Source organism: Cebus imitator, unplaced genomic scaffold (genome assembly GCF_001604975.1).
Source record: "Cebus imitator isolate Cc_AM_T3 unplaced genomic scaffold, Cebus_imitator-1.0 Scaffold231, whole genome shotgun sequence".
NCBI lineage: Eukaryota > Metazoa > Chordata > Mammalia > Primates > Cebidae > Cebus > Cebus imitator.
The window spans coordinates 251449-276095 of record NW_016107546.1 but is presented as its reverse complement, the minus strand read 5'-3'; the positions used below and the strand labels follow the sequence as shown (position 1 = coordinate 276095).

Sequence of the window (24647 nt, the reverse complement as noted above, 5' to 3'; positions counted from 1 at the left end):
TCCTCCAAGTGGGGAGTGAAGACGCACAGATGCATGCTTTATTTGCAGATTCTTTTGCTGCTTTGGGCCGTTTGGATAACATTACGTTAGTGATGGTTTTCCACCCACAATATTTAGAAAGTTTCTTAAAAACTCAACACTATCTACTACAAATGGATGGGCCATTACCCCTACATTATCGGCACTACATTGGAATAATGGTTTGTAAACATTCAGGGAAAAATTCTTTTTGCCTATTATTAATCTCTTTAAAGACAGTTAATACTTTAAACACAGGGATACTTATATTATGATTTGTAATACGATTCCTGTTATGTAGTCTCTATTTTTTTCTATTTTTAAATAAGAATGCTCTCAAGTGTAACAGAAAAACAAGTATTTATACATTCCTGAGAACCATTTTTTATTAAATAAGAAAAGTAGAACACAAGTTCTGTTTCATTATTATAAATAGTTCACATTGACATAAGCGGTGCTTCCTGTTCAGTTTGTAAATAATATTCCATTATTTTATGATTGGCACCTTAATTGAAGTTTCTTCTTAATCTGAAGTTCTGAAAGTTGGTATGTAGATAAAATGTCTAAAGTTCAAATACTTTTATCAGATATTTTGTTTGTTGTTGGAATATTTGTAAGGTTCTTTTACTGTATTTGAATTTTTAAAATTTTTATATAAAAACTGAATTTCTGTAGTTTATGGAAAATTTGAAAACATACCAGTAAACTTAATTACCTCTTTTGCATGTTGTAAATAAAAAGGATATGTAGTTAGTTCAAGGTTTAATATTTATAATTAGAATAATCTTTTTGTTTTCTCTTAAGGCTGCAGCAAGACATCAGTGCTCCTACTTAGTGAACCTACATGTAAATGATTTCCTTCATGTTGGTGGAGACCCCAAGTGGCTCAATGGTTTAGAGAATGCTCCTCAAAAACTACAGAATTTAGGAGAACTCAACAAAGTGTTAGCCCATAGACCTTGGCTTATTACCAAAGAACACATTGAGGTAAGTAGTGAGGTAATATATCTTGGGAGTTATTTTAGACTTTATTTTTTAGAGCAGTTTTACCATTACAGAAAAATTGCATAGAAAGTACAGAGAGTTCCCATTTTCTATCCCCTGAACCTCTTCTCACTGATTCACATTTTCTTCTATTATACATATAGCATTTGTGTGGTACATTTGTTGTAATGAACCAGTATTGATAATGTTACTATTAACTAAGCTCTATAGTTCACATTAGGGTTCACTCTTTGCATTGTATGGTTCTACAAGTTTCGACAAATGCCTAATGTCATACGTCCATTATAGTATCATATGGAATAGTCAGTACCCTAAAAATGCCCTGGGTTCCGCCTGTTCATCCCTGTCCCCTTCCCCTAAACCCTTGCAACCACTCATCTTTTTATTGTCTCTATAGTTTTACCTTTTCCAGGATGCCATAGAGTTGGAATCATATCAAAGTATATAGCTTTTCAGACTGGCTTTTTTATCTAGCAACATCCATTTAAGGCTTCTTCATGTCTTTTCATGACTTGATAGTTCATTTCTTTTTATCACTGAGTAATTCTCCATTGTATGGATATACCATAGTGTGTTTATCCATTCACCTATTGAAGGACATCTTGGTTACTGCCAGTTTTGGGCAATTATGAATGAAGCTGCTGTAAACATTCATGTATAGGTTTTTGTTTTGTTTTTTGCTTTTTTGTGTGTGTGTTTTTTTTGGTTGACAAAAGTTTCCACCTCATTTGGGTAAATAAGTGCGATTTGTGGATAATGTGATAAGCCTATGTTTACCTTTGTAAGAAACTGTGAAACTATCTTCCAAAGTGGCATTATCAGTTTGCATTCCCACAAGCAGTGAAGAAGCATTCCTACTGGCCCACATATTTGCCAGCTTTGGTGTCAGTGTTTTGGATTTCAGCCATTCTGATAAGTGTGAAGTGACATCTCATTATTGTGCATCTTTATGTTACAGTTTAAATGCTGTGTTAATCTAGTTTGTTCTGGTTCTATTTATTAATAGAGGTAATAAAGTAAAAGATTGATTGATGTTCTCTAGAATTGTATACCATGCACTAGAAATTCTTAAAAGATGCATCTTTTGGTCTTGCCTACTTTATAGATACTATTACATAATTAAAGATATTATCAAGAAGTTATAAGATTTGAATATAATTAATACAGTGCCCATTATATATTGTCAAGGAAAAATTATGCAAGATTACAAAATAGATAATGAAGCAGAAGGGATACAGAATTGAATAGAAGAATTATAGAATTTATGTATAATTTAAATATAATTTGGGCTGGGCGTGGTGGCTGATGCCTGTAATCCCAGCACTTGGGAGGCCGAGGTGGGTGGATTACCTGAGGTCAGGAGTTTGAGACCAGCCTGGCCAACATGGTGAAACCATGTCTCTACTAAAAATACAAAAAATTAGCCAGGCATGGTGGCGCACGACTGTAATCCCAGCTATTGGGAGGCTGAGGCAGGAGAATTGCTTGGGCCTGGGAGACAGAGGTTGCAGTGGGTCAAGATTGTGCCACTGCACTCCACCCTGGCCAACAGAGGAAGAGTCTGTCTCAGAAAACATAAAAAATAAAATAAATAAATATAATTTGATGATTTAGGAATATTTAGTCAGGCTGTTCAAGCCACTATCTTAAAAATTCCTTGAGGAGGCCTTAAACAAAACACAGGCATTTCACACAGCAGCTTCTACTTTTAAACACAAATTTATTACATTTGGTTTGAGATATTGAACTAACAACACAGTAATTAATTCATAATCCAGTATCTGAAACACAGCAACCACTTTTAAGCAAAATCCATTCTATTCTAAGTCAGTATTTCAGAAAATCAGAATAATAGTGGACTGTCATAATAGATTATGTTAAGTTCTATTTGTGAATGCATATTCACAAAAATTAACAAATCCTGAGTTTTACATGTTTCAAATGATAATTTTATACTAGGTTTTGTATGGTGACTCATCAAGTTTTCAATAAATACTAAAATGAACTGTATACTTTTACCGCACCCCAGTACAAAAACCATATTCTCTTTTTTTCCCCCCTAAGGGACTTTTAAAAGCTGAAGAACACAGCTGGTCCCTTGCGGAATTGGTACATGCAGTAGTTTTACTCACACACTATCATTCTCTTGCCTCGTTCACATTTGGCTGTGGAATCAGTCCAGAAATTCATTGTGATGGTGGCCACACGTTCAGACCTCCTTCTGTTAGCAACTACTGCATCTGTGACATTACAAATGGCAATCACAGTGTGGATGAGATGCACGTCAACTCAGCAGAAAATGTTTCTGTAAGTATTCGTTATTTGTCATGAGATTGTCATAAAATTAATCAAAATAATTGCGGTTATATTATTTCTTCAATTGGCTTGAAGGGTGAAGAAAAACCCACCCTGTTAAGTCTGGAGATATTGGACCTCTATATCTATTCATTTAGTAAGGTTTTATTGACTGCCTGACATGCTCATCACTAGTCTAGGTGCTATTCAAAATTATATAAAAGTGATGTACAACACTCTAAGACCTTCTAGGAGTTTACACTCAAATAATTTTAGAATCAGGAGCCAACAGCATGTGTCCCATCAGGGCCAAATAATATTGAATGGCTACTACTGTGAGATGAGGGAAGGCTGAAAATAGTGTGGCCTGGTGGGCCACACTGTGATTTTTGTGCCAGTCACATTCTTCTCTTCTGCATAAAGAAACAGCCTGACTTCTTACCTTTTTATCTTTCAGAAGATTTAATCAATTTTGACCTGGAAATTTATCTTTAAATTTTTTTTCATGTTTAATTTTACACCAATACAGAAGGTGGTATCAAGTGAATGCAAATTTGTTAAAATGCTTTCACCTCTATTCCTTCTCTTCCTGGCTTTTATATATTCTCAAGTTTGTTACTCTTTTGAAACAGAGCAAGTTCAGTTTTCTATAAGCAAATTTTAATTCCTATTTATGATGAATCATAATCTCCTCCTGCATTCCTTTGCTATAGTGAAAAATAAATTGAAGTAGTACCACAGCCATCTGAACGCTTTGTATGCATTTTCTGAGTTATGTTATCCCTTCAAAATAGATGTGGGCAGGTTGAATTGCCTTTAACTTACATATTTAACTTTGGGCATGTTATTGAATCTCAGTTCTTTCATGTATAAATAAAAGTAAAACGCAAGTTATTGTGAGGTTTAAATGAAATGTCTCTAAAGAAGTAAAATGCCAGCACTTTGCATTTATCAGGTGCTAAATAGAGGTGGCATTTACTTATGGTATAATTAGCAAAAGAAATAACTTTCCCAAGATTGATCATAGCACTGTCCTGACACTGCCAAAGACCACTGCCTAGATTCATATCATAGGCCTGCATATGACCACTGATTAATCAAAGCTTTGTGATCAGAAGAGGATCCAAGAGAGTATTCAGTTGCTAGAATGCTAGGAGACGGATTCTTGCCCTTGCTACCAATAATTCAGTACAGGGCTAAAGAAAAAAGTTCTTGATTGTTTCTAGTTATCCTTCTACTAAAAGAATGAATATTGAAAGAAGATAATTTTTATTTCTCTAATAGATAAGCTTCCTATTCCCAGGTAAGTTGTATACTTTTAGAAGGTTTGTGGCCCACTCTGATGCCACTTGACAGTGAGCTGATGTAGCTTGTTTTTTAGGTGTTCAGGTGGTGTCACCACCAGGCCACACAGTATCTGACTCAGTTCTTCAGATACAAATGGTAACAAACAAACAAGAGTTTTCCCTCCCTCCTAACCTGGGCAACTACTTACTCATTTTTTTTTTTTTTCACTATCTCCATAGTTTTGCCTTTTCCAGAATGTTAGTTGGAATCATACAGTATGTAGCCTTTTTAGATTGGCTTCTTTCACTTAGTAATATGCATTTAATTTAATATTAATGTAGTATTGTTCATTCTCGTAAGAATCAACCCATGTCTGTTCATGGCTTGATACTTAAGTTTCTTTTTAGCACCGAGTAATTTTTCATTTTCTGGATGTACCAACATTTCTTTATTCCAGTAGCTATTGAAGGACACGTTGGTTGCTTCTAAGTATTGGTGTATTATTCTGTTCTCATGCTGCTAATAAAAACATACCCAAGACTGGGTAATTTATAAAGAAAAAAAAAGAATTTCCTTACAGTTTTAATATTTTAATATTAAAATGAAATGCCTTAACTTTTTTTAACCCTAACAACTTTGGCAGATCAGTCAAGGAACAAAGAAACCTACTTCGTTTTCTTTCCCTCTTATTTCAATATAATTTATCAAGAATTATCTTTCCTAAGAATACCTGCAATTTGGGCTCTTTATTTTAAGAGAATGGGTAAACAGATAATGAGAGATAATGTGAGTTGAAAGAGACCTTTTTTAAACTTTGAATCATCTTATCATGTAACCTAATCCTTTTCAGCTCATTTTTTATTTGGTTACTGACACTGTGTCAGGAATAACTATGGGGAAAATGCATGCACCAGAAGAATCTTCAGCACCATCACAGAAACACTTCCCATCATGAAAGTATTAGAGAAAGGGCTTAGTACTGGGCATTTCAGTGTAACTGTTTGGATCAAAAGAAAGTATAAAGCATAAGTGATATCGATTGTCTCTTAATCTAGAATTATTCTGGCAGTCATTCTATAGCAAGTATTTTTTTTAATATCTCCTCTGTACCAGGTACTATGCTAGGTGTGGGATATATACAGATAAACCAGACAGATCTCCTACCTTTCTGAAGGTTTGGTCTGGGAAGGGAGCAGGCATTAAATCAATATCATGCAAATAACAATTATAAATTATGATTGTGAAGGAAAGAGGAGAGAGTTGTGTTAGAATAATTACAGCTTGTGGGGTAACTGATAGTATTAAGAAGCATGTAAATGTAAGCTGCTACCTGAAGGATCAATGAGTGGACGCCAGGAAGAGTGGAAGATAGAGGTCTTAAAAACATTCCTGGCAAAATAAATTTATAAAGGGGGAACCGTCAATTTTGTATGTATACACTGAGATTTGAGATTAAGAGTTTTTCTTTTTGATACAAAGTCTCACTCTGTTTTCCAGGCTGAAGTGCAATGTTACAGTCATAGCTCACTGCAGCCTTGAACTCCTGGGCTCAAGCAATTATCCTGCGCTGGGCTCCCAAAATGCTTGGATTATAGGCGTGAGACACTAGCCCAACCAAGACTTCTTAATATATTCATTTTATAAGAAAGATATAAATTGCATAGATTTGATCTAGCTTTTGCAGCAAGAATACAACAGGGTATAGAAGTATAACTGATTTGACTAGTGCAAGACCACTTGGCCAGTCCTTTGTCAGACCCATTACTCTACGTGTGACACTGCTCTAGTCATCCCAGCAAGTGACAGCTGCCAGATCTATTTGCAGAGGTCAGGTGGCTAACTCTAGCCATGTAAACACATGTTTCATGTTTAATTGGTAAACTGTATAAATAGAGCTAATTACTAAAGACGATAGACACATTGACAGTATGTATGCCCAGTGTACACAGTTGATGCAAAACCAGTTATACTTTGTGTATCTTATTTATTTGAAGATTAAGCAAGTAGAAGTGAACTTAGTTCTATTTTAAATTGACAGTGTTTAATTTTTAAAACAGCATAAATATTAATGACATTATTGCTAATTTTATAAGGTAAAAGCATTGGAATGTGTTCTTAAAATCATTTTTTTCTTATATTTTAAAATCTGCATGTCGGTATTCCTAATAGACCAAAATAATTGTTTTTTATTCATTCATGTACATTAAAATTATAAGAATATTTTCCCTATATTCTATTAAGATATAAATTCTTATAAGACAGACTTAATAAAAGATAATTCATGTATATTCTATGTCTGCCCCATGTAACATTAATTATATTTTCTTTTCAGGTAAGTGATTCTTTCTTTGAGGTTGAAGCCCTCATGGAAAAGATGAGGCAGTTACAGGAATGTCGAGATGAAGAAGAGGCAAGTCAGGAAGAGATGGCTTCACGTTTTGAAATAGAAAAAAGAGAGAGTATGTTTGTCTTCTCTTCAGGTAAGAACAACCATTACATAGCCAATATAATTATTGCAAACTCAGCTTTTTATTTAAATAATTTAAATAAGTTTTAAAGCATCAATCTAGATATGCCCTTCCTTTTAGAGAGGCTATTGCATAGGTATTCCTATTTACAAATAATTTTTACAGCAAGCAACTAATAAAAGGTTAAAAGTGAAAACAGCCTAGACTAAGAGGGAGGACATTTAATTTGGATTCTGGTACTAAAATTACTTCTAATGAGCTTTGTGAACTTGACTAAGTCAGTTAACATATGAATGCTCCCTTTTTTTCTTTTTCTTTCTTTTTTTTTTTTTTTTAAGAAACAGGGTCTTGCTTTGTTGCCAGGCTGGAGTGCAGCGGCATGATCCTAGCTCACTGTAATCTCAAACTGCTAGGCTCAAACAATCATCCTGCCTTAGCTTCCTGAGTAGCTAGGACTACAGACATGTGCCACCACGCCTAGTTGTTTTTAAATTTTTCTTGTAGAGATGGGGTGTTGCTATATTGTCCATGCTTCTCTTCTTTAATATGAGGAAATAGTCCCGAGATTGCTTCCAGCGTTAAAATTCTGTGATTTGTTGGGCATGGCAATGCGTACCTGTAGTACGGGCCACTCAAGAAGCTGAGGTGGGAGGATTGCCTTGAAGCCAGGAGTTCCAAATCAGCTTGGGCAACATAGCAAGAGGAGATATTTATTAAATTACCAACAACAACCTAAATTCTCTTCGTTTAACCTTTATCTATTTGCAGGCTACGGGAAATAATATATAAACCAGATAATTTAAAGGAGAAAAAGTTTATAAAGTGTCTCCAATAGAGTGGGAGAAAGAGTATAAGAATTAAAACACCAAGTTTCTTAATAGCAAAGAAACAATCAAATTTGTTTAAATGGAGGTTGGATGTTAGCTTGTTTTTCTTCCAGGAAAAATTTTTGTTTCGATGCCTGAAGATAGAGAGTTGTCATCTAATGCTACACTTACATGAAACTATAATCTCAACTCCTAAACATGATGACAGTCCAGAAAGTCTTAGGCAAAGTGCAGGCAGCACTGTAAAACTGTTAAGTCATGAGATTTCTTTCTTTCATATCACATACCCTGTGTCATTAATATTGAACAAAAATAAGTGCTAAATTTTAGAACATAGCTGATTTTTATAGTTATCTTAAAGACTATCCAAAAGTATGTTCATACTTTGAATAAGTAGAACCTAATATATATAAATTAGAATGGGGGGTTCTGTGAAAGAGGCAATAAAAAGGCATAGAGAATTCAACTATGAATTTTCATTTTATAAGAGAATCTTCTGTTACTACATTCTGTTTACTAGCAAGTAAGCTATATCTTTGTATAGTTATAAGACTATTTTGGTTGATATTGGTTACTCAGTATCAGAGAAAGGGCTATGCCATTTTTACTTGCTATGGGTAAAATCAATTTTAACTAGCTTCCTATTTTTTTTTAATTTTCAATGGCTTTTTTCCCAGATGATGAAGAAGTTACACCAGCAAGGGACATATCTCGTCATTTTGAGGATACTAGCTATGGCTATAAAGATTTCTCTAGACATGGGATGCATGTTCCAACATTTCGTGTCCAGGTAAAATTTCAACTTGTATGCACATGATTGACTAGAAATACCTCAGACTGACTTAAAATACAAAAGAGCCACTTACACTTGAGAACTATGCTGAGTGCTTTGCAGGCAGTATCTCTTCTTGTTTTAGAATAGCAGCTGAAAGACTGCTTCTGATCCATCTGTGAAGTCATACTGTAGTTTTAAATGTATGTATATCTTAAAATTTTTATTGTGTAAATATTTAAATAGGTAAGTATTTAATTCGGATGAGTTAATACTCCCAACGTTCCCAAATATTGTTAGGGTCCAGTGTTAAATAATAACTATTTTACCAGAATTATGAAAATATTTGAGAACCATAAGATTTTGTTTCTTACTTCAAGAAACTAAGGGGCGTGACACAATGGCTCCCGCCTGTAATCCCAGCACCTTGGGAGGGAGGCTGAGGCTGGTGGATCACCTGAGCCAGGTGTTCCAAGACCAGCCTGGCCAAATGGAGAAACCCTGTCTCAAAAAAAAAAAAAAAAAAAAAAAAGCCATGTGTGATGGTGTGCACCTGTGGTCCTATATACTCAGGAGGCTGAAGTAGGAAGATCACTTTAGCCTGGAAGGTTGAGGCTGCAGTGAGCTGTGATGGAGCCACCGTACTCCAGCCTGGGTGACAGAGTGGGACCCTATCTCAAGAAATAAATAAACTAAGGGGCAAAATTATTGTATAATTAGGATAATTATACAATACAAATTGAAGACGTGGGCTGGAAATTTTATGGAGGGAGATTAGGATTTGAATAATTTGGATGGTAAAAAGGGTACTGTAAGTAGAGGAGACTAGACAATAAGGCGCAGGTTGAGGGATAGAGTGAGGGAAGGAACTATAAAAAGATTGGCTGGCTGCTGAGAGCTTCAAGCTAAGGATTCCTGCTTCTGATTAGTGGTAATAAAAGGCACAGAGAATTCAATTATGAGTTTAAAATTGGTTAGGTGTGCCTTAAATGCCAAAGCAGTTTACAGTAGATTAAGTGGGGTTTGTAGGCTTTGACCAGAGTGATGGCGTAATATCAAAGAAGTGTTTTTAGGAAAGCAACAAAGAAGTAGGGGCTTATTAAGTTTTGTTTCAGGTGGAAAGAAAGGCAAGGAGATTTAATGTAGGAAAACTAATTAGGAGACTCAGTTAACAGGGCTAAAAGGCAGAAGTGGGGGTAGGAGGAGAAGGAATGGGTGATGGATGTGTTGAGTTAAAAACTCACAAAATTTGGGCAGATGGGTGGCTCCCATGTGTAATCCCAGCACTTTGAGAGACCAAGATGGGAAAATCACTGAGGCCAAGCATTCAAGACTAGCATGGGCAACAAAACAAGACCCTATCTCTACAAATAATTTAAAAAACTAACCAAGCAAGGTGACCTGTGCCTGTAGTTCCAGTTAGGAGGCTGAGACAGGAAGGATCACTTGAACCCAGGAGTTGGAGGCTGCAGCGAGCTGTGATCACACCGTTGCCACCATTGCACTCCATCCTGGTCAACAGAGTGAGAACTTGTCTCTTAAAACACACACACACACACACACACACTCTCTCTCTCTGTCTCTCACACACACACATAATTTGAAGACCATTTGAACTGCAATGGAAAAGGAGAGGGGACTCCCAAGCTGGTCACATCTGGGAGATAAGTGGAGATAGTGTGAAAGAGATAAAGGCGGATGTGTAAGGTGAGGAGACTATTAGTTTGTTTTCATTTTTTGAGACGAGACTAAAGAAAGGAGACAAGGAGATTTAAATCCTCCATTAGTTTTTAAATTCACTGCATTATAAAACACCTTTTGGATGTTGCAGTATGGAAATTGAAAACGTAAGATTGGAGTGCAAGTGAAGCTGGGAGTTAGGGATGAAAGCCAGTTGGATTGTCAGCCAAATGGCAATGATTTTTATATACTACAGAGCTGTAGATATAGAACTGTACTTGAGCACATTTTAATTATTCACATTTGTTCTATTCCCTGTATTTAGGACTATTGCTGGGAAGATCATGGTTATTCTTTGGTAAATCGCCTTTATCCAGATGTGGGACAGTTGATTGATGAAAAATTTCACATTGCTTACAATCTTACTTATAATACAATGGCAATGCACAAAGATGTTGATACCTCAATGCTTAGACGGGCAATTTGGAACTATATTCACTGCATGTTTGGAATAAGGTTAGTCTTCTTTCTGTGTTTATAAAGAGATGTTTTTCTCTGGGCCAAATTATTCAGGTGCTTGGAGTGCACATGCACACAGACACACACATAGTCAAAATCCATCCCCTCCCCAGTAACTTATTCTTATGCTTTTTATACTTCAAAGAACCACTTTATTGCAGTTTAGTTTTCTCTCCTCTTTCCTAGCTAGGCAGGAGGGAGAGTTAGGGACTTTGAGAAGAGCTGAATGATAGCTGCCTCCAGCAAAGGAAGGAAGGACAAGCAAGCTGGTTCCAGAACAAAGTTTGTCACTGAACGCCTTTAGTATCTTTTCATATCATCTATCTCCTGGCATTTATGTTTCTTGGAAATCAGTACCCTTATATTGCTCCTCTGGCTGTTCTTAGGCTCCTTCTGAAGAGTACTTGCTCTTATAATACCTCATTAATCAAAACTTTCATGTCCTTGCTGTTAGGTTTTCAGCCATGTTACAACGTTATATTGAAAATGCAGCCATTGTATGCCATCTTCTCACACATGCACACAAACTCCATGCTACAGTGCTTACTAGTCATTTTAGCTGTAAAGTCAGGCTTTCTATTCATTTTAACAGACTCTGCTCAAAACCTGTAAACCCTATTTAATCTACTCCAAACGTATCTGGCATTCAAGTTACATCTGACCAACTTTAAACTAATTTCCCACTAATCAGTAGCCAGACTATTGACTTTAGCCTCCTGAATGGTTGTAGAACCAGCTATGCAAGACCTTTCTCCCCTTCCCACTGAAAACTCAATAGGAGACTACAGTGCCTATGTGATTGGGAATCCATTACCCAGTGGAGCAAAGCAGACGCTGGTGCATGCAACCATCTTGGCTTAAAGCAGGATGGGCTCTCCTAAGTATAAATCATCCTTCTCTCCCCAGCCCCTGCCTTTTTTCTCATTTGACCCCAGAAACTCCTAGAAACATGAGTAAAGTAATTCTAATTATTTTATTTATACAAGTGAATTTCTCTATATATGTGTATATAAATATATATAATTATATACAACATTTAAAATTAAAATATTTATAATTAAATATATATAGAAATTCACTTGTATAAATAAAAATAATTACATATATATATAGATATACATAGAGAGAGAGAATATAATAGTACCAAAAACAAATATAATTGTTAATTTTGATCATCTGTTTTCAGAATTTGTTCAGCCAGGTGCAGTGGCTCATGCCTATAATCCCAGCACTTTGAGAGGCCAAGGTGGGCAGATCACTTGAGATCAGGAGTTGTAGACTAACCTGGCCAACATGGTGATACCCTGTGTCTACTAAAAATACAAAAATTAGCAGGGCATGTGGCACACACCTGCAATCCCAGCTTTTCTCAGGAGGCTGAGCTGAGAGAATCACTTGAACCCAGGAGGTGGAGGTTGCAGTGAGCTAAGATAGCACCACTGGACTCCAGACTGGGTGACAGGGCAAGATTCAGTCTCAAAAAATAATAATAATTTGTTCCTTAGTGTGGTTGCATGTTCATTATTGCAAATATACACTTGCCGGGTACCCAGTGCTACATTAATATTGTCAGCTTTCAGGAATGATTTACTTGGGCAGCAGAAAATGTTCTGTTGTTTCTTATTCCTTTATACTCAGTCATCCACCCCCCAATTGTAAAGCTCTGTCGTTTTTGGGGACAGCTACCTACACAAAGAGGGAAAAAAATACAGCATTAACTATTGATGTGTATTCTTTCATAAGACGAAAATAGGTTATACACTGAAAATATAATTCTCACTATGTCTTTCAACAGATATGATGATTATGACTATGGTGAAATTAACCAGCTATTGGATCGTAGCTTTAAAGTTTATATCAAAACTGTTGTTTGCACTCCTGAAAAGGTTACCAAAAGAATGTATGATAGCTTCTGGAGGCAGTTCAAGCACTCTGAGAAGGTATGTGCCTGTTGTGGCATGTTTACTCTGTAACTTAGCAGTGATTCGTAGAGTCCTTCACCTAACCTAATGGCTCTGAAACCTTTCCATCACCCCTACCAACCCAAAGAAAAACATTCTAGGACAGCTGTCTGAGGTGCTCTTTCAGAAGGGAACCTCGTCATAGTGATAGAGTAGAAGAATGAAAACAGGGAGGACAGGTGGGCTGGCCCATCTTCAGAAGTGCTGGCATGGCTGTCAGCATGTAGAAGAAAGACTGTTTTGTAAAAGCTGTGTATGTGTAGAAGTGTCTGTTCTCTTTGAAACATCTTTATAGAAATTACTGAATAATGATTTGGCAGGGGAAGTTGGTATTCTAATAAAACAGTGTCTAGATTTTCTGACATATGACAAACCTCCAAGAAATACGATAAAATATAAATGAAAGCTATCCAAAAAGAATATTAGGCTCGGCACAGTGGCTCACACTTGTAATCCCAGCACTTTGTGAGGCGAAGGCAGGCAGATCACTTGAGGTCAGCAGTTCAAGACCAGCCTGGCCAACATGGTGAAATCCCATCTCTACTAAAAATACCAAAAAAATTAGCTGGGCATGGTAGCATGCACCTCTAGATCCAGCTACTTGGGAGGCTGAGGCATGAGAATCACTTGAACTCGGGAGGTGGCGGTTGCAGGCTGCAGTGAGCCAGGATCATACCACTGCACCCCAGCCTGGGCAAGAGTGAAACTGCGTATTGGGAAAAAAAAAAAAGAATATTAGACAGCTGTTACTTTGAGAAATTGATATTCTATTTAACAAACCCAAGACTAAGTTATTCAGTACTATATAGGAAGTGTACTTAATGTGTTCATTAGATGCACTGAAAAACTGTGATTGTCAATGCTTGTGACCCTTCCTTATATGATGTTGTATTTTATATTCAGGTTCATGTTAATCTGCTTCTTATAGAAGCTAGGATGCAAGCAGAACTGCTTTATGCTCTGAGAGCCATTACCCGCTATATGACCTGATGCCTTTCCTTCATTAAAGATGATTCTGGAATGATCAGCAGATAATAGTCTACAAGGGGAAGGTACCAAGCCCCAGGACCAATGGTAGACAAAATAATTCAGAACTCCATTGTGCCATGATTCCTTTAGTTTCGGCTATTTTACTGTGGAAAACCACTGCCGCTACAAGCAGTGATCGCTTGGCAGCTTCAAGTTTAGATCTGTGAAGAAAGGCTGCCATTCACAGTATTTTGCTTTTTGACAGTAGAAGATGCTGTGTAACTGTTTTAATACAGCAAATAGTAATTCTCCAAATCATGTTGCTTTTCTGTTAAATAAGATAACAAGAATTGGAGCATGCAAAGAATGGGACTTGGATAATGACTTAAGCTTTATACATAAAGAATTTTAGAAGATCTTGGTGCTGCTATTCCTGCTGGAGGAATGAATAGATGGCTGTTTCAGTTAAGCTATTAGTAATAAAAGTGAACATTGCTACTATCTGAGCCTACGTACATAACTTGTGTGATTTCAAATTAAACTTGCATTATGTGTTAATTTTTTTGCATCTAAAAAAGCATAGAATTCCTACTCACACAGCTCAGCAACAACCATTTTGATGGTAACAGTTCATTTCTTTCTTTCTTTCGTTTTTTAAATTCAGGATTCTGGATGATATTATTATGGCATCCTTAAAGATTTTCTTCAAAAAGCAATCCTAAATGAAAGTGTATAAATTATAAGAAACTGGCTATATTTTGATATGCTGTTTCACAAGATACTGACACTGGAGGGCAGCTGTCTTATGCAGTGAAGATTTTGTAGCACTGAAGTTGTGGGACATGTTGCTGTAGACTGCTGTGCAGTCCTGGGTGTATTCTGTGTCTCTGCTTCTGCCTGCCTCCTGGTCCCCACTGTAAAAGGTTGTGCAGCTCCTTAAATAATAAAGCTGGAAAATATTTTTAGCCAGGTTATCAAATTTGATTTATAAAAATGCTAACTTTGTTTGAAATCCAAACAGGTTTGAAAATATGTATTAAGTACTTTGTATTCTGGAAGCGTGAATTGCTTTTGAAGTCTGTCAGCATTATTGGTATTTTTCAATAAAGAATAATTTTTCTCCAATTTTGTTTGCTGTCTCAATCTCTTAAAAAGTCATGACTTCACTATTAGTAACAATTCTGACTTTCTCTCTACTTTCATAAGCCAAACAGATTCACACTTAAATAATGCTGTAATCATGAGACTACTTTTAAATGGCAAAACACTTGAAGCCATTTTGAAAGATACAAAGAGGAGTGGACCCTCTTCAGAATCTTATTTAAGACCATTTTTTATCTTGGAAATGACTGGTATGGCTCTTTGCCTGCTCTCTTTTGAACTGGGATGTTTTAGAGTTCCAACAGAATTTTACAGATTATTAGAAAGAAGGATTCATTAGGAAGAGATGAGAGAACAAAAAAATCACACTGTATCAGACAAGCAGAAATAGCTCTTAAGTTTAACTGAAGCTGTTGTGATAACTCTACTACTCCTCAAAACACTGACTGAGTCACTCTAGTGCCTACAAATGTATGGGGTAGTGTGGAAGTGGGGGTTGGGAAGGATCAGTTTTGAATAGAGGTGCTACCTGCCCTGAAGGATATACTGTAGTGAGAAGACAAGACTATAACCTTAGCTAGAAATAGACGACTATTATCTTCAATATGTTTTATATTGAAAGAAACATAAGTTCATTGTCCATTGAATATGCATCATGCCTTTGTCCTCTTCTATCTGCTGCTGAGTTCTCTCACCGTAGCAATACAATTATTTAACCCAAGAAGTAAAGATGCACTGGAAATAGTGAAAATTTTACTCATCCTGTTTCTGCTTTGTTCCTCCTCTTGAAAATACAAAATTTCTGGTAGAGATTCTAATCAGCAGTAGAGTGATCACAAAACAAGATCAACTGGAATGCATTTAGTCCACTGGAACATATAATCACTTAGAAATTAAAATCAAAATTTTAATGAGTTAAAAAATATGTTTATACCTAAAGTAATAAAAATGCATGTGATACAAAGTTAATGTTTCAGTGCCTTCCATTTAACAGGTGCTTCCTGTTACTCAATGTTTTCTCAAAACTGAACACATGGGATTTCTAATGTTACTATATAATCTTTGAAACCAGTTGTTTCCAAAATAATTAGGGAAGGTACATTGCACTGGGGATATTAAAATATTCCCCCACCAGAGGAAAATTTTTTTCTAAAATAATCATGAAAAGATTTCTGGTTGAGGTTCCTAGGATTCAAGAGTTAAAATCTAAGGGGTTTTTTGGTCATATTTGGGAAAACTTAATTTTATTAGGCCAAACTTAATTATCTCTAAGAACGAAATTCATTTTGACATACACCACTGGGAGGAAAGTAGATAAGTAGAACTTGTTGGGTAAGCATTTTTGATCAATATACTCTGAAATTTTATTAGCATATTTCTATATGTGAATGTCATACCCAAATCATCACACTAGCCTTTTGCTGTAGCTAGTAGATGGGAAGTAATGTCAGCAAGATGATGGACTTGGGAACTCTGCATCCTCATTCTCCCAGAGACACTGAGTTAACAATATATGGGCCAGAGTATCTTTGTGAGAACTCTAGAAACCAACTGGGAAACTGCAGCACTTAGGCAAATGCAAAGCCAGGAAAAGGCTGCACCGAAAGGCCAGGAAAGTTTGTGCATTTTGCTCACCCTAGCTCTTCCCCAGCAGAGAATGGTATGATTAGGAGGAAGCATAAATTCAGCAAAGTCGCAGGCTACAAATCAACACACAAAAATCAGTCGCATTTCTATACACTAACAATGAATGATCCAAAAAAATTAAACAATTCCATTTACAATAGCATCAAAAAGAATAAAATACTTAGGAATAAACAACCAAGGAGATACGTGATGATCTGAATGTTTGTGTCTCCCCGCCCCAGATTTGACGGTTGAAATGTAATCCCCAATGTGCTAGTATTAAGAGGTAGGCTTTTGGGAGGTGATAAGGTCAAGAGGGCTCTGCCCTCATGAATGGGATTAGTGTCCTTGTAATAGAGGCCTGGGGAGCTCACTTTCCACCATGGGAGGACACAAGAGTGTGCCGTCTGTGAGGAAGATGATACTAGGCCCCAAATCCTTGATACTGGACTTCCCAGCCTCCAGAACTGTGAGCAAGAAATTTCTGTTATCCATATATAAATTACCCAGTCTAACGTATTTTGTTACAGCAGCCTGAACAGACTAAGACAAAAGACATATACACTGAAAACTGTAAAGCAGCAATTGCCAACCTTTTTGGCATCAGGACTGGTTTCATGGAAGACAGTTTTTCCATGGACCCAGAGTGGATGATGCAGTGGGGGACGGTTTCAGGATAAAACTGTTACACCTCAGATCATCAGGCATTAGATTCTTATAAGAAGTGCACAACCCACATCCCTCACATGCACAGTTCACAATAGGGTCAAGCTCCTATGAGAATCCCAATGCTGTGGCTGATCTGACAGGAGGCAGAACTCAGGCAGTAATGCTCACTTGCCCACAGCTCACCTCCTGCTATGTGGCTGGTCCATGGCCCATGGGTTGGGGATCCCTGCTGTAAAGCATCACTAAGAAATTAAAGACACAAAAAAATGGAAAGAGATCTCATGGTCCTGGATTGGAAGACTTAATATTGTTCAGGTCACCCAGAGTGACCTGTAGATTCAACGCAATCTCTATCAGAATCCCAATGGCATTTTTCACGGAAGTAGAGAATTCCATGGTAAAATTCATGTAGAATCTTCAAGGAACCCTGAATAGCCAAAACAATCTTGAAAAACTGTGTAACAAAGTTGGAGGTTTCACACTCCCTGATTTCAAAACCTATTGTAACACGACAGTAATCAAAATAACGTAGAACTGGCAGAAAGTCAAACATATAGGCCAATGGACTAGGGTCCAGAAATAAATTCTCACATACATGGCCAAACGCTCTTTAGCAAGGGTGCCAAGACCACTCAACACGGATAGGACAATCTCTTCAACACATGGTGCTAGGAAAGCTGGATATGCACATGCAAAAGAATGAAGTTGGACCCTTATATTTTAAAAACTCAAAGACCTAAATTAAGACCAACAACTGTAAAACTAGATGAAAACACTGGGGGAACGTTTCAAAACACTGGGTTTGGCAATGATTTCTTAGGTAAGACACAAAGTATAGGCGAAAAAAGCCAATTGGAATTACACCAGACTTAAATGTGTTTGTGCATCAAAGGACATAATCAACAGTGAAAAGGTAACCTATGAGATGGGAGAAAATATTCATAAATCATATATTTGGTAAGGGTTTAATATCCAGAATATATGAAGAATTCCTACAACTCAAAAAACACACAAATAACTAAAAAATGGGGCCAGGTACAGTGGCTCACACCTGTAATCTAGCACTTTGGGAGGCCAAGGCAGGCGGATTACGAGGTCAGAGACCAAAATCATCCTGGCCAACACGGTGAAACCCTGTATCTGCTAAAAATACAAAACTTAGCTGGGTGTGGTGGCACATGCCTATAATCCGCTGGGATTACTCAGGAGGTTAGGGCAGGAGGCTGGCTTGAACCCAGGAGGTGGAGACTGCAGTGAGCCGAGATTGTGCCACTGCACTCCAGCCTGGTGACAGAGTGAGACAATGTCACAAGAGAAAAAAAAAGGGGGGGGGGGCAAAAGACTTGAATATACATTTTTCCAAAGATAATATACAAATGGCCAACAAAAATTATGAAGAAGTGCTCAGCATGACTATAAGAAATGTAAATCAACATTACAATGACACATTACCTCACACCCATCAGGATGGCTACTATTTTTAAAAATCCCAAAATAACAAGTGTTGGTAAGGATGTGGGGAAATTGGAACACTTACGTGGTATTGGTGAGAATGTAAAATGATAATCACCACTCTAGAGAACACTATGGAGTTTCTTCAAAAAAATAAGAAATAGAATTCCCATATGATATAGCAATTCCACTTGCTGTGGACTATTTGTGTTCCCCCAAAATTCACAGGTTGAAGCCATATGGTCTTTGGGAAGTAATTAGGTCATTAGCAGGGAGGTTGAGTGGCATTAAACCCTTGCAAGGAGAGACAGATGAGAGATGATCTATCAACAGGGCCTTCACCACAAAGTGAACTGGCCAGCACCCTGACCCTGGAGTTGCCAGTCTTAAGAACTGTGAGGAATGAATTTAAGTCACCCAAACTAAGATATTTTTGTATCTCACCTTGAACTAAGACATCACTTCTGCGTATATACACAAAAGAACTGAAAACAAGATCTCAAAGAGGTATTTGCACACCTATATTCATGGCAACATTATTTACAATAGCCATGAGATGGAGGCAACCCAAATATTCATTGACAGATGAATGGATAAACAAAATGTGATATATACATAGAACAGAATATTATTCAGTCTTAAAAAGGAAAGAAATTGGCCAGGCACAGGTGCCTCACACCTGTAATCCCAATACTTTGGGAGGCTGAGGCAGGTGGGTCACTTGAGGACAAGAGTTTGAGACCAGCCTGACCAACATAGTGAAACCCCATTTCTACTAAAAATATAAAAATTAGCCAGGCGTGGATTACAGTTGCATGCCTGTAATCCCAGAGGCAGAAGAATCACTTGAACCCAGGAAGTGGAGGTTGCAGAGCTGAGATCATGCCACTGTACTCCAGCCTGGGCAACAGAGACTGTTCTGAGACTCTGTCTCAGTTACAAAATAAAAATAAACTGGTTAGTTATTTGACTATTTAGAGTCACTATTAATGTAATGGATCATATTACAGTCTCAGTTACAAAAAAAAAAAAAAAAAAAAAGGAATTCTATCACAGGCAACAACATTCTATCACAGGCTAGTTTATTCTAATAGGCTTCAGGAACCCATGCAATCTGGGACGCCTGCTCTTATCCCATGAGTCTTGGTATTTTGTAGGGCGAGAAATCAACTGTTAATAAAAGGCTTTCTCCAAGCAGAGTAGTAAATTTACTTTTTGTTGTTGCTGAGATGAGGTCTCACTTTGTTGCCCAGGCTGGTCTTGAACTCCTAGCCTCATGGGATCCTCCTCCCTCAGCCTTTCAAAATGCTGAATTATAGGTGTGAGCCAGTAAATTCATTTTTGTTTTCAACTCATATTCATTTGGCTAGTATAGAATAACAATAGTAATCTCAATTTTTTGTTTTAGGATAACAATAGTAATCTCAATTTTTTGTTTTTTAATCATTTATTCAAAGGCCAAACTCATCCTACAAAGCACAGCAAGCTAATAAAGTGCTTGCCATCATCATGTTCTTGAGCATCCACTCCACATCATACACTGGATGCGCCATTTGCCCATTTAATAGTTTGTTCTAAACTACACTACAGTAAAATAGATATGATTCCCATTTTACAGTTGAAGCTCCAGAAATTAAGTTACTTGTTTGTTCTAGGCCCACACAGCTTGCAGGGGAGAGCAAGGATTCAGGCTCAGGTCTACCATTCACCTAGGCCTACATGCTTTCGAATGCATTACATCACCTGCCAAACACAGAGAGTTACAATTCAGAGGACTTAGTCCAGTCATTTTATTTCAAATGAAGATACTCTTGTTTTAATCTATTTTACTTATTTAATAAAGAATAGATGGCCCAAAGCAGTTTTCTCTATGATTTTCTGCTTACTCATTCTCTTTACTATGAGGACCAGAAAAATACTGGTACTTAGAACATTTATTATTTGATGCAGTAAGAATTAACACAGATCCTATGTTGTAATGTGTTCCATTCACGCTGACTACCCTTCTTCATAATCTAACAGCCTTTACTGCTCAGTTCATTTAACGAACACTTTAATTCCAAAACTGCTAAATCAAGATTTTAAGACTAGAACTAAATTATTTAATAGAGAATAGAAGAAAAAGTCATTTACTTAAAAATGCGTATATTTTCATCTTACATTTCTCCTAACAGGAAATATAACATGTATATTCATTTTTCCATAATACCCTAACAAGAATAAATGCTTATTTTTTAAAAAAATACTTTGGCTACTCACTAAAAGCAGTTCTTGAAAAATTTTCCATATTTGTTAATGCTGAAAAAAGTATTCACATTTGTTACCAGTTCTTAAGAATGAGAGAGACGTGACTTCCTGTTTCTACTGTTAATCTGCATCGTGTTAGAAAGAGGGAACAGGCAGAGGTTCCAGGAAGGTGTGATGTCTCTGAATTCGGTTTAGAAGCTGCTGTGCCACAGGTTTGAATTCTGTTTCCCAGTGAAGTTTGTGGTAGTTTTTTAGGTCTGGATCAAAACTGCCATCCAGTGCTAGTTCTTCATCTGTATTAGAAAAATTTAAATTATAGCATTATTGGGAATTGTAATCCTACTGAACATAGTTTCATTTTGATGATATGAGTTAAACTCACCCAGGGTCATCTTTTAATACTAACATAACTCAAGATAGGATTTCAGAGAAGTTCTTTACTCTCTTCTGTTCTTTATGAATGCATCATTTTATTTTATTTTATTTGGAGAGGCACGGTCTCCATGTATTGCCCAGGTTGGTCTCCAACTCCTGACCTCAAGCGATCTTCCCACTTTGGCCTCCCAGAGTGCCAAAGTGCTAGGATTACAGGTGTGAGCAACCTCACTCAGCCCATTATTTTAAAATTTGTATATTTTGGTACCTTAATTTAAATGGGCAAAATTTTTTCCAAAAAAATCTGGCCAGGTGTGGTGGCTCATGCCTGTAATGCCAACACATTGGGAGCCTGAGGTGGGAGAACTGCTTGAGCCCAAGAGCTCAAGACGAGCCTGGGCAACACAGTGTCACTTCAAAACAGAATTAAAAGATTATCTGGCTTTCCAGGCAAGATGGCCAATTAGACACAACTCCAGTGCACAACACCCAGCGAGAGAGATGCAGAAATCCAGAGATCTCCTAGCTCCAACTGAGGTACCAGGTATATTTCAATGGGTCTGGTCCAATGGTGAGCAAAGCCCACTCAGGGCAGACCGAGGTGGGGAAGGGTGCTGCTTCACCCAGTAAGTGCATCTGACTGGCAAGTTGGAGGCTCCCCCTCTGGCACTTCGGTCCAGATACAGCGCTTCCCCCAAAGCCTCAGCAATACACAGAACAGGGGATCTTTGCCAGTCAAGCGCCAGAAATTACAAGCCCGGAGTTGAATAAGAGCCTGCGGACTGAGCTATCGCCCCCTCCACCCCCGCTCCTCCCCCCCACCCCCGCCCTGAGGGAGAGGGAGCTATAAGCGGGAGCAGCTGGGTGGGCCCCTGCTCCTGACCGGAGAGAGAGAAAGCTGAAAGGGGGAGATGGCTGGGTGTGGCTGGGTGGGTCCCTACTCTCCCCCACAAACCCCAGAGGTCTGAAGCTCTGACTCTAGTGGGGTTGCTCAGCCAGTGCCACAGTCTGAGATGATCCCTGAATGATCCAGCCCAGGGGAGGAAGTACATAACCCACCACTAGAGGGGTGGGACTGGACTACATGTTTTAACAAAAAACACAGGAAGCCTATGTAGCAATGGGACGGCATTCTTGACAACCCAGCAGCGCCTACAGGTCAGCGTTAAGAGGCAGGCCTAATCTCCCAGTATAAACAAAAAGACACAGTAAGCTTCCTAGTAACCTGAAGGACTCCCTAGAAACCCAGCAGTGCTCCATAGGCAGACAAGGGACCTCATTCAAGCAGCTGTCTGACACCACAGCCAGGTAAATCCACAACGATGGGGAAAAAAAACAGCACAAAAAAGATGAAACCATCAAAGACCAGAACACCTCTTTTCCTTCAAGGGATCACAACTCCTCAACAACTTGACTGAGGAGTGCAACGAATTGACAGAAACAGGCTTCAGAAGGTAGATAATAACAAACTTTTCTGAGCTAAAGGAACACGTTCTAACTCAATGCAAAGAAACCAAAAACCTTGAAAAAAAGTTTGGATGAAATGCTAACTAGAATAACCAGCTTAGAGAAGAACATAAACAACTTGATTGAGTTGAAAAACAGCATGAGAACTACGTGAAGCAAACACAAATTTTAATAGCCAAATCAATCAAACAGAAGAAAGGATATCAGAGATTGAAGATCAACTCAATGAAATAAAAAGAGAAGGCAAGACAAGAGAAAAAAAGAGTGAAAAGAAATGAAAGCCTCCAAGAAATATGGGATTATGTGAAAAAAACTAATCTACGCTTGATCGGTGTACCTGAATATGATGGGGAGAATGAATCCAAGCTGGAAAACACGCTCCAGGATATTATCCAGGAGAATTTCCCAAGCCTAGCAAGGCAGTCCAAATTTCAAATTCAAGAAATACAGAGAACTCCACAAAGATATTCCTCAAGAAGAGCAACCCCAAGGCACATAATCGTCAGATTCACCAGGGTTGAAATGAAGGAAAAACACTAAAGGCAGCCAGAGAGAAAGGTCAGGTCACCCACAGAGGGAAGCCAATCAGACTCACAGCAGATCTCTCAGCAGAAACCCTACAAGCCAGAAGAGAGTGGGGGCCCATATTCAACATCCTTTAAGAAAAGAACTTTCGACCCAGAATCTCATATCCAGCCAAACTAAGCTTCGTTAAGTGAAGGAGAAATAAAATCCTTTACTAGCAAGCAATTGTTGAGAGATTTTCTCACCATCAGACCTGCCCTACAAGAGCTCTTGAAACACTAAGCATGGAAAGGAACAAGTACCAGTCACTGCAAAAGCAAACCAACTGGCAAAGACCAAAAATGCAATGAAGAAAATGAGTCAACTAACGGGAAAGAAAACCAGCCAGTAACAAAATGGTAGGATCAAATTCACACATAACAATATTAACATTGAATGTAAATGACCTAAACACCCCAATCAAAAGACACAGACTGGCAAACTGGATAAAAAGTCAGAACCCATCGGAGATGGAAATCCATCTCACATACAAAGACACACATAGACTCAGAATAAAGGGATGGAAGAAGATTTACCTAGCAAATGGAGAACAACAAAAAAGCAGGGGTTGCATTCCTTAGTCTGATAAAATGGACTTCAAACCATCAAAGATCAAAAGAGACAAAGAAGGACACTACATAATGGTAAAAGGATCAATCCAACAGGAAGAGCTAACTATCCTAAATATGTATGCCCCCAACACAGGAGCACCCAGATACATAAATCAAGTTCTTAATGACCTAAAACGAGATTTGGACTCCCATCCAATAATAGTAGAAGACTTCAACACTCCAATGTCAATATTAGACAGATCAACAAGACAGAAAATTAACAAGGGTATCCAGAACTTCAATGCAGAGCTGGACCAAGCAGACCTAATAGACATATATAGAACGCTCCACCCCAAATCCACAGAATATACATTTTTCTCAGTACCACACTGTACTTACTCTAAAACTGACCACATTATTGGAAACAAATCACCCCTCAGCAAATGCAAAAGAACAGAAATCATAACAAACAGTGTATCAGACCCCAGCACAATCAGACTAGAACTCAGGATCAGGAAACACACTCAAACCTGCACAACCACTTGGAAACTGAACAACTTGCTTCTGAGTGTCAACTGGATAAACAATGAAATGAAGGCAGAAATAAAGATGTTCTTCAAAACCAATAGAATGAAGACACAACTTACCAGAATCTCTGGGACACCTTCAAAGCAGTGTCAAGATGGAAATTTATAGCAATAAATGTCCACCAAAGAAGAGAGGAAAGATCTAAAATTGACACACTATTGTCAAAATTGAAAGAGCTAGACGAGCAAGATTAAAAAAAAAAAACA

The 24647-nt window shown here is 37.7% G+C and overlaps 2 protein-coding genes across 7 annotated transcripts in view; one reads left to right on the top strand and one right to left on the bottom strand.

The window, feature by feature from the left end:
* On the top strand, positions 1-14930 carry SESN1 (sestrin 1). Its single transcript, XM_017497392.1, has 8 exons — positions 1-200; positions 823-1005; positions 3088-3330; positions 6938-7085; positions 8578-8690; positions 10678-10868; positions 12667-12811; positions 13736-14930. The coding sequence occupies exons 1-8, from the start codon at positions 30-32 to the stop codon at positions 13820-13822; spliced, it is 1281 nt and encodes a 426-aa protein (XP_017352881.1). The 5' UTR covers positions 1-29; the 3' UTR covers positions 13823-14930.
* A 5494-nt stretch (positions 14931-20424) lies between these two features.
* The window catches only part of ARMC2 (armadillo repeat containing 2), a 140609-nt gene continuing 136386 nt past the window's right edge, over positions 20425-24647 (bottom strand). For 3 of the 6 annotated variants that reach the window (XM_017497384.2, XM_017497383.2, XM_037727429.1), the window contains one exon: positions 20915-21189. In XM_017497384.2, coding sequence (XP_017352873.1) covers positions 21032-21189 — 158 coding nt within the window. In that variant the 3' untranslated portion in view covers positions 20915-21031. Of the gene's footprint in view, positions 21190-24647 lie in introns of all 6 variants that reach the window. The other 3 variants (XM_017497385.2, XM_017497387.2, XM_017497382.2) reach the window with 2 other exon arrangements.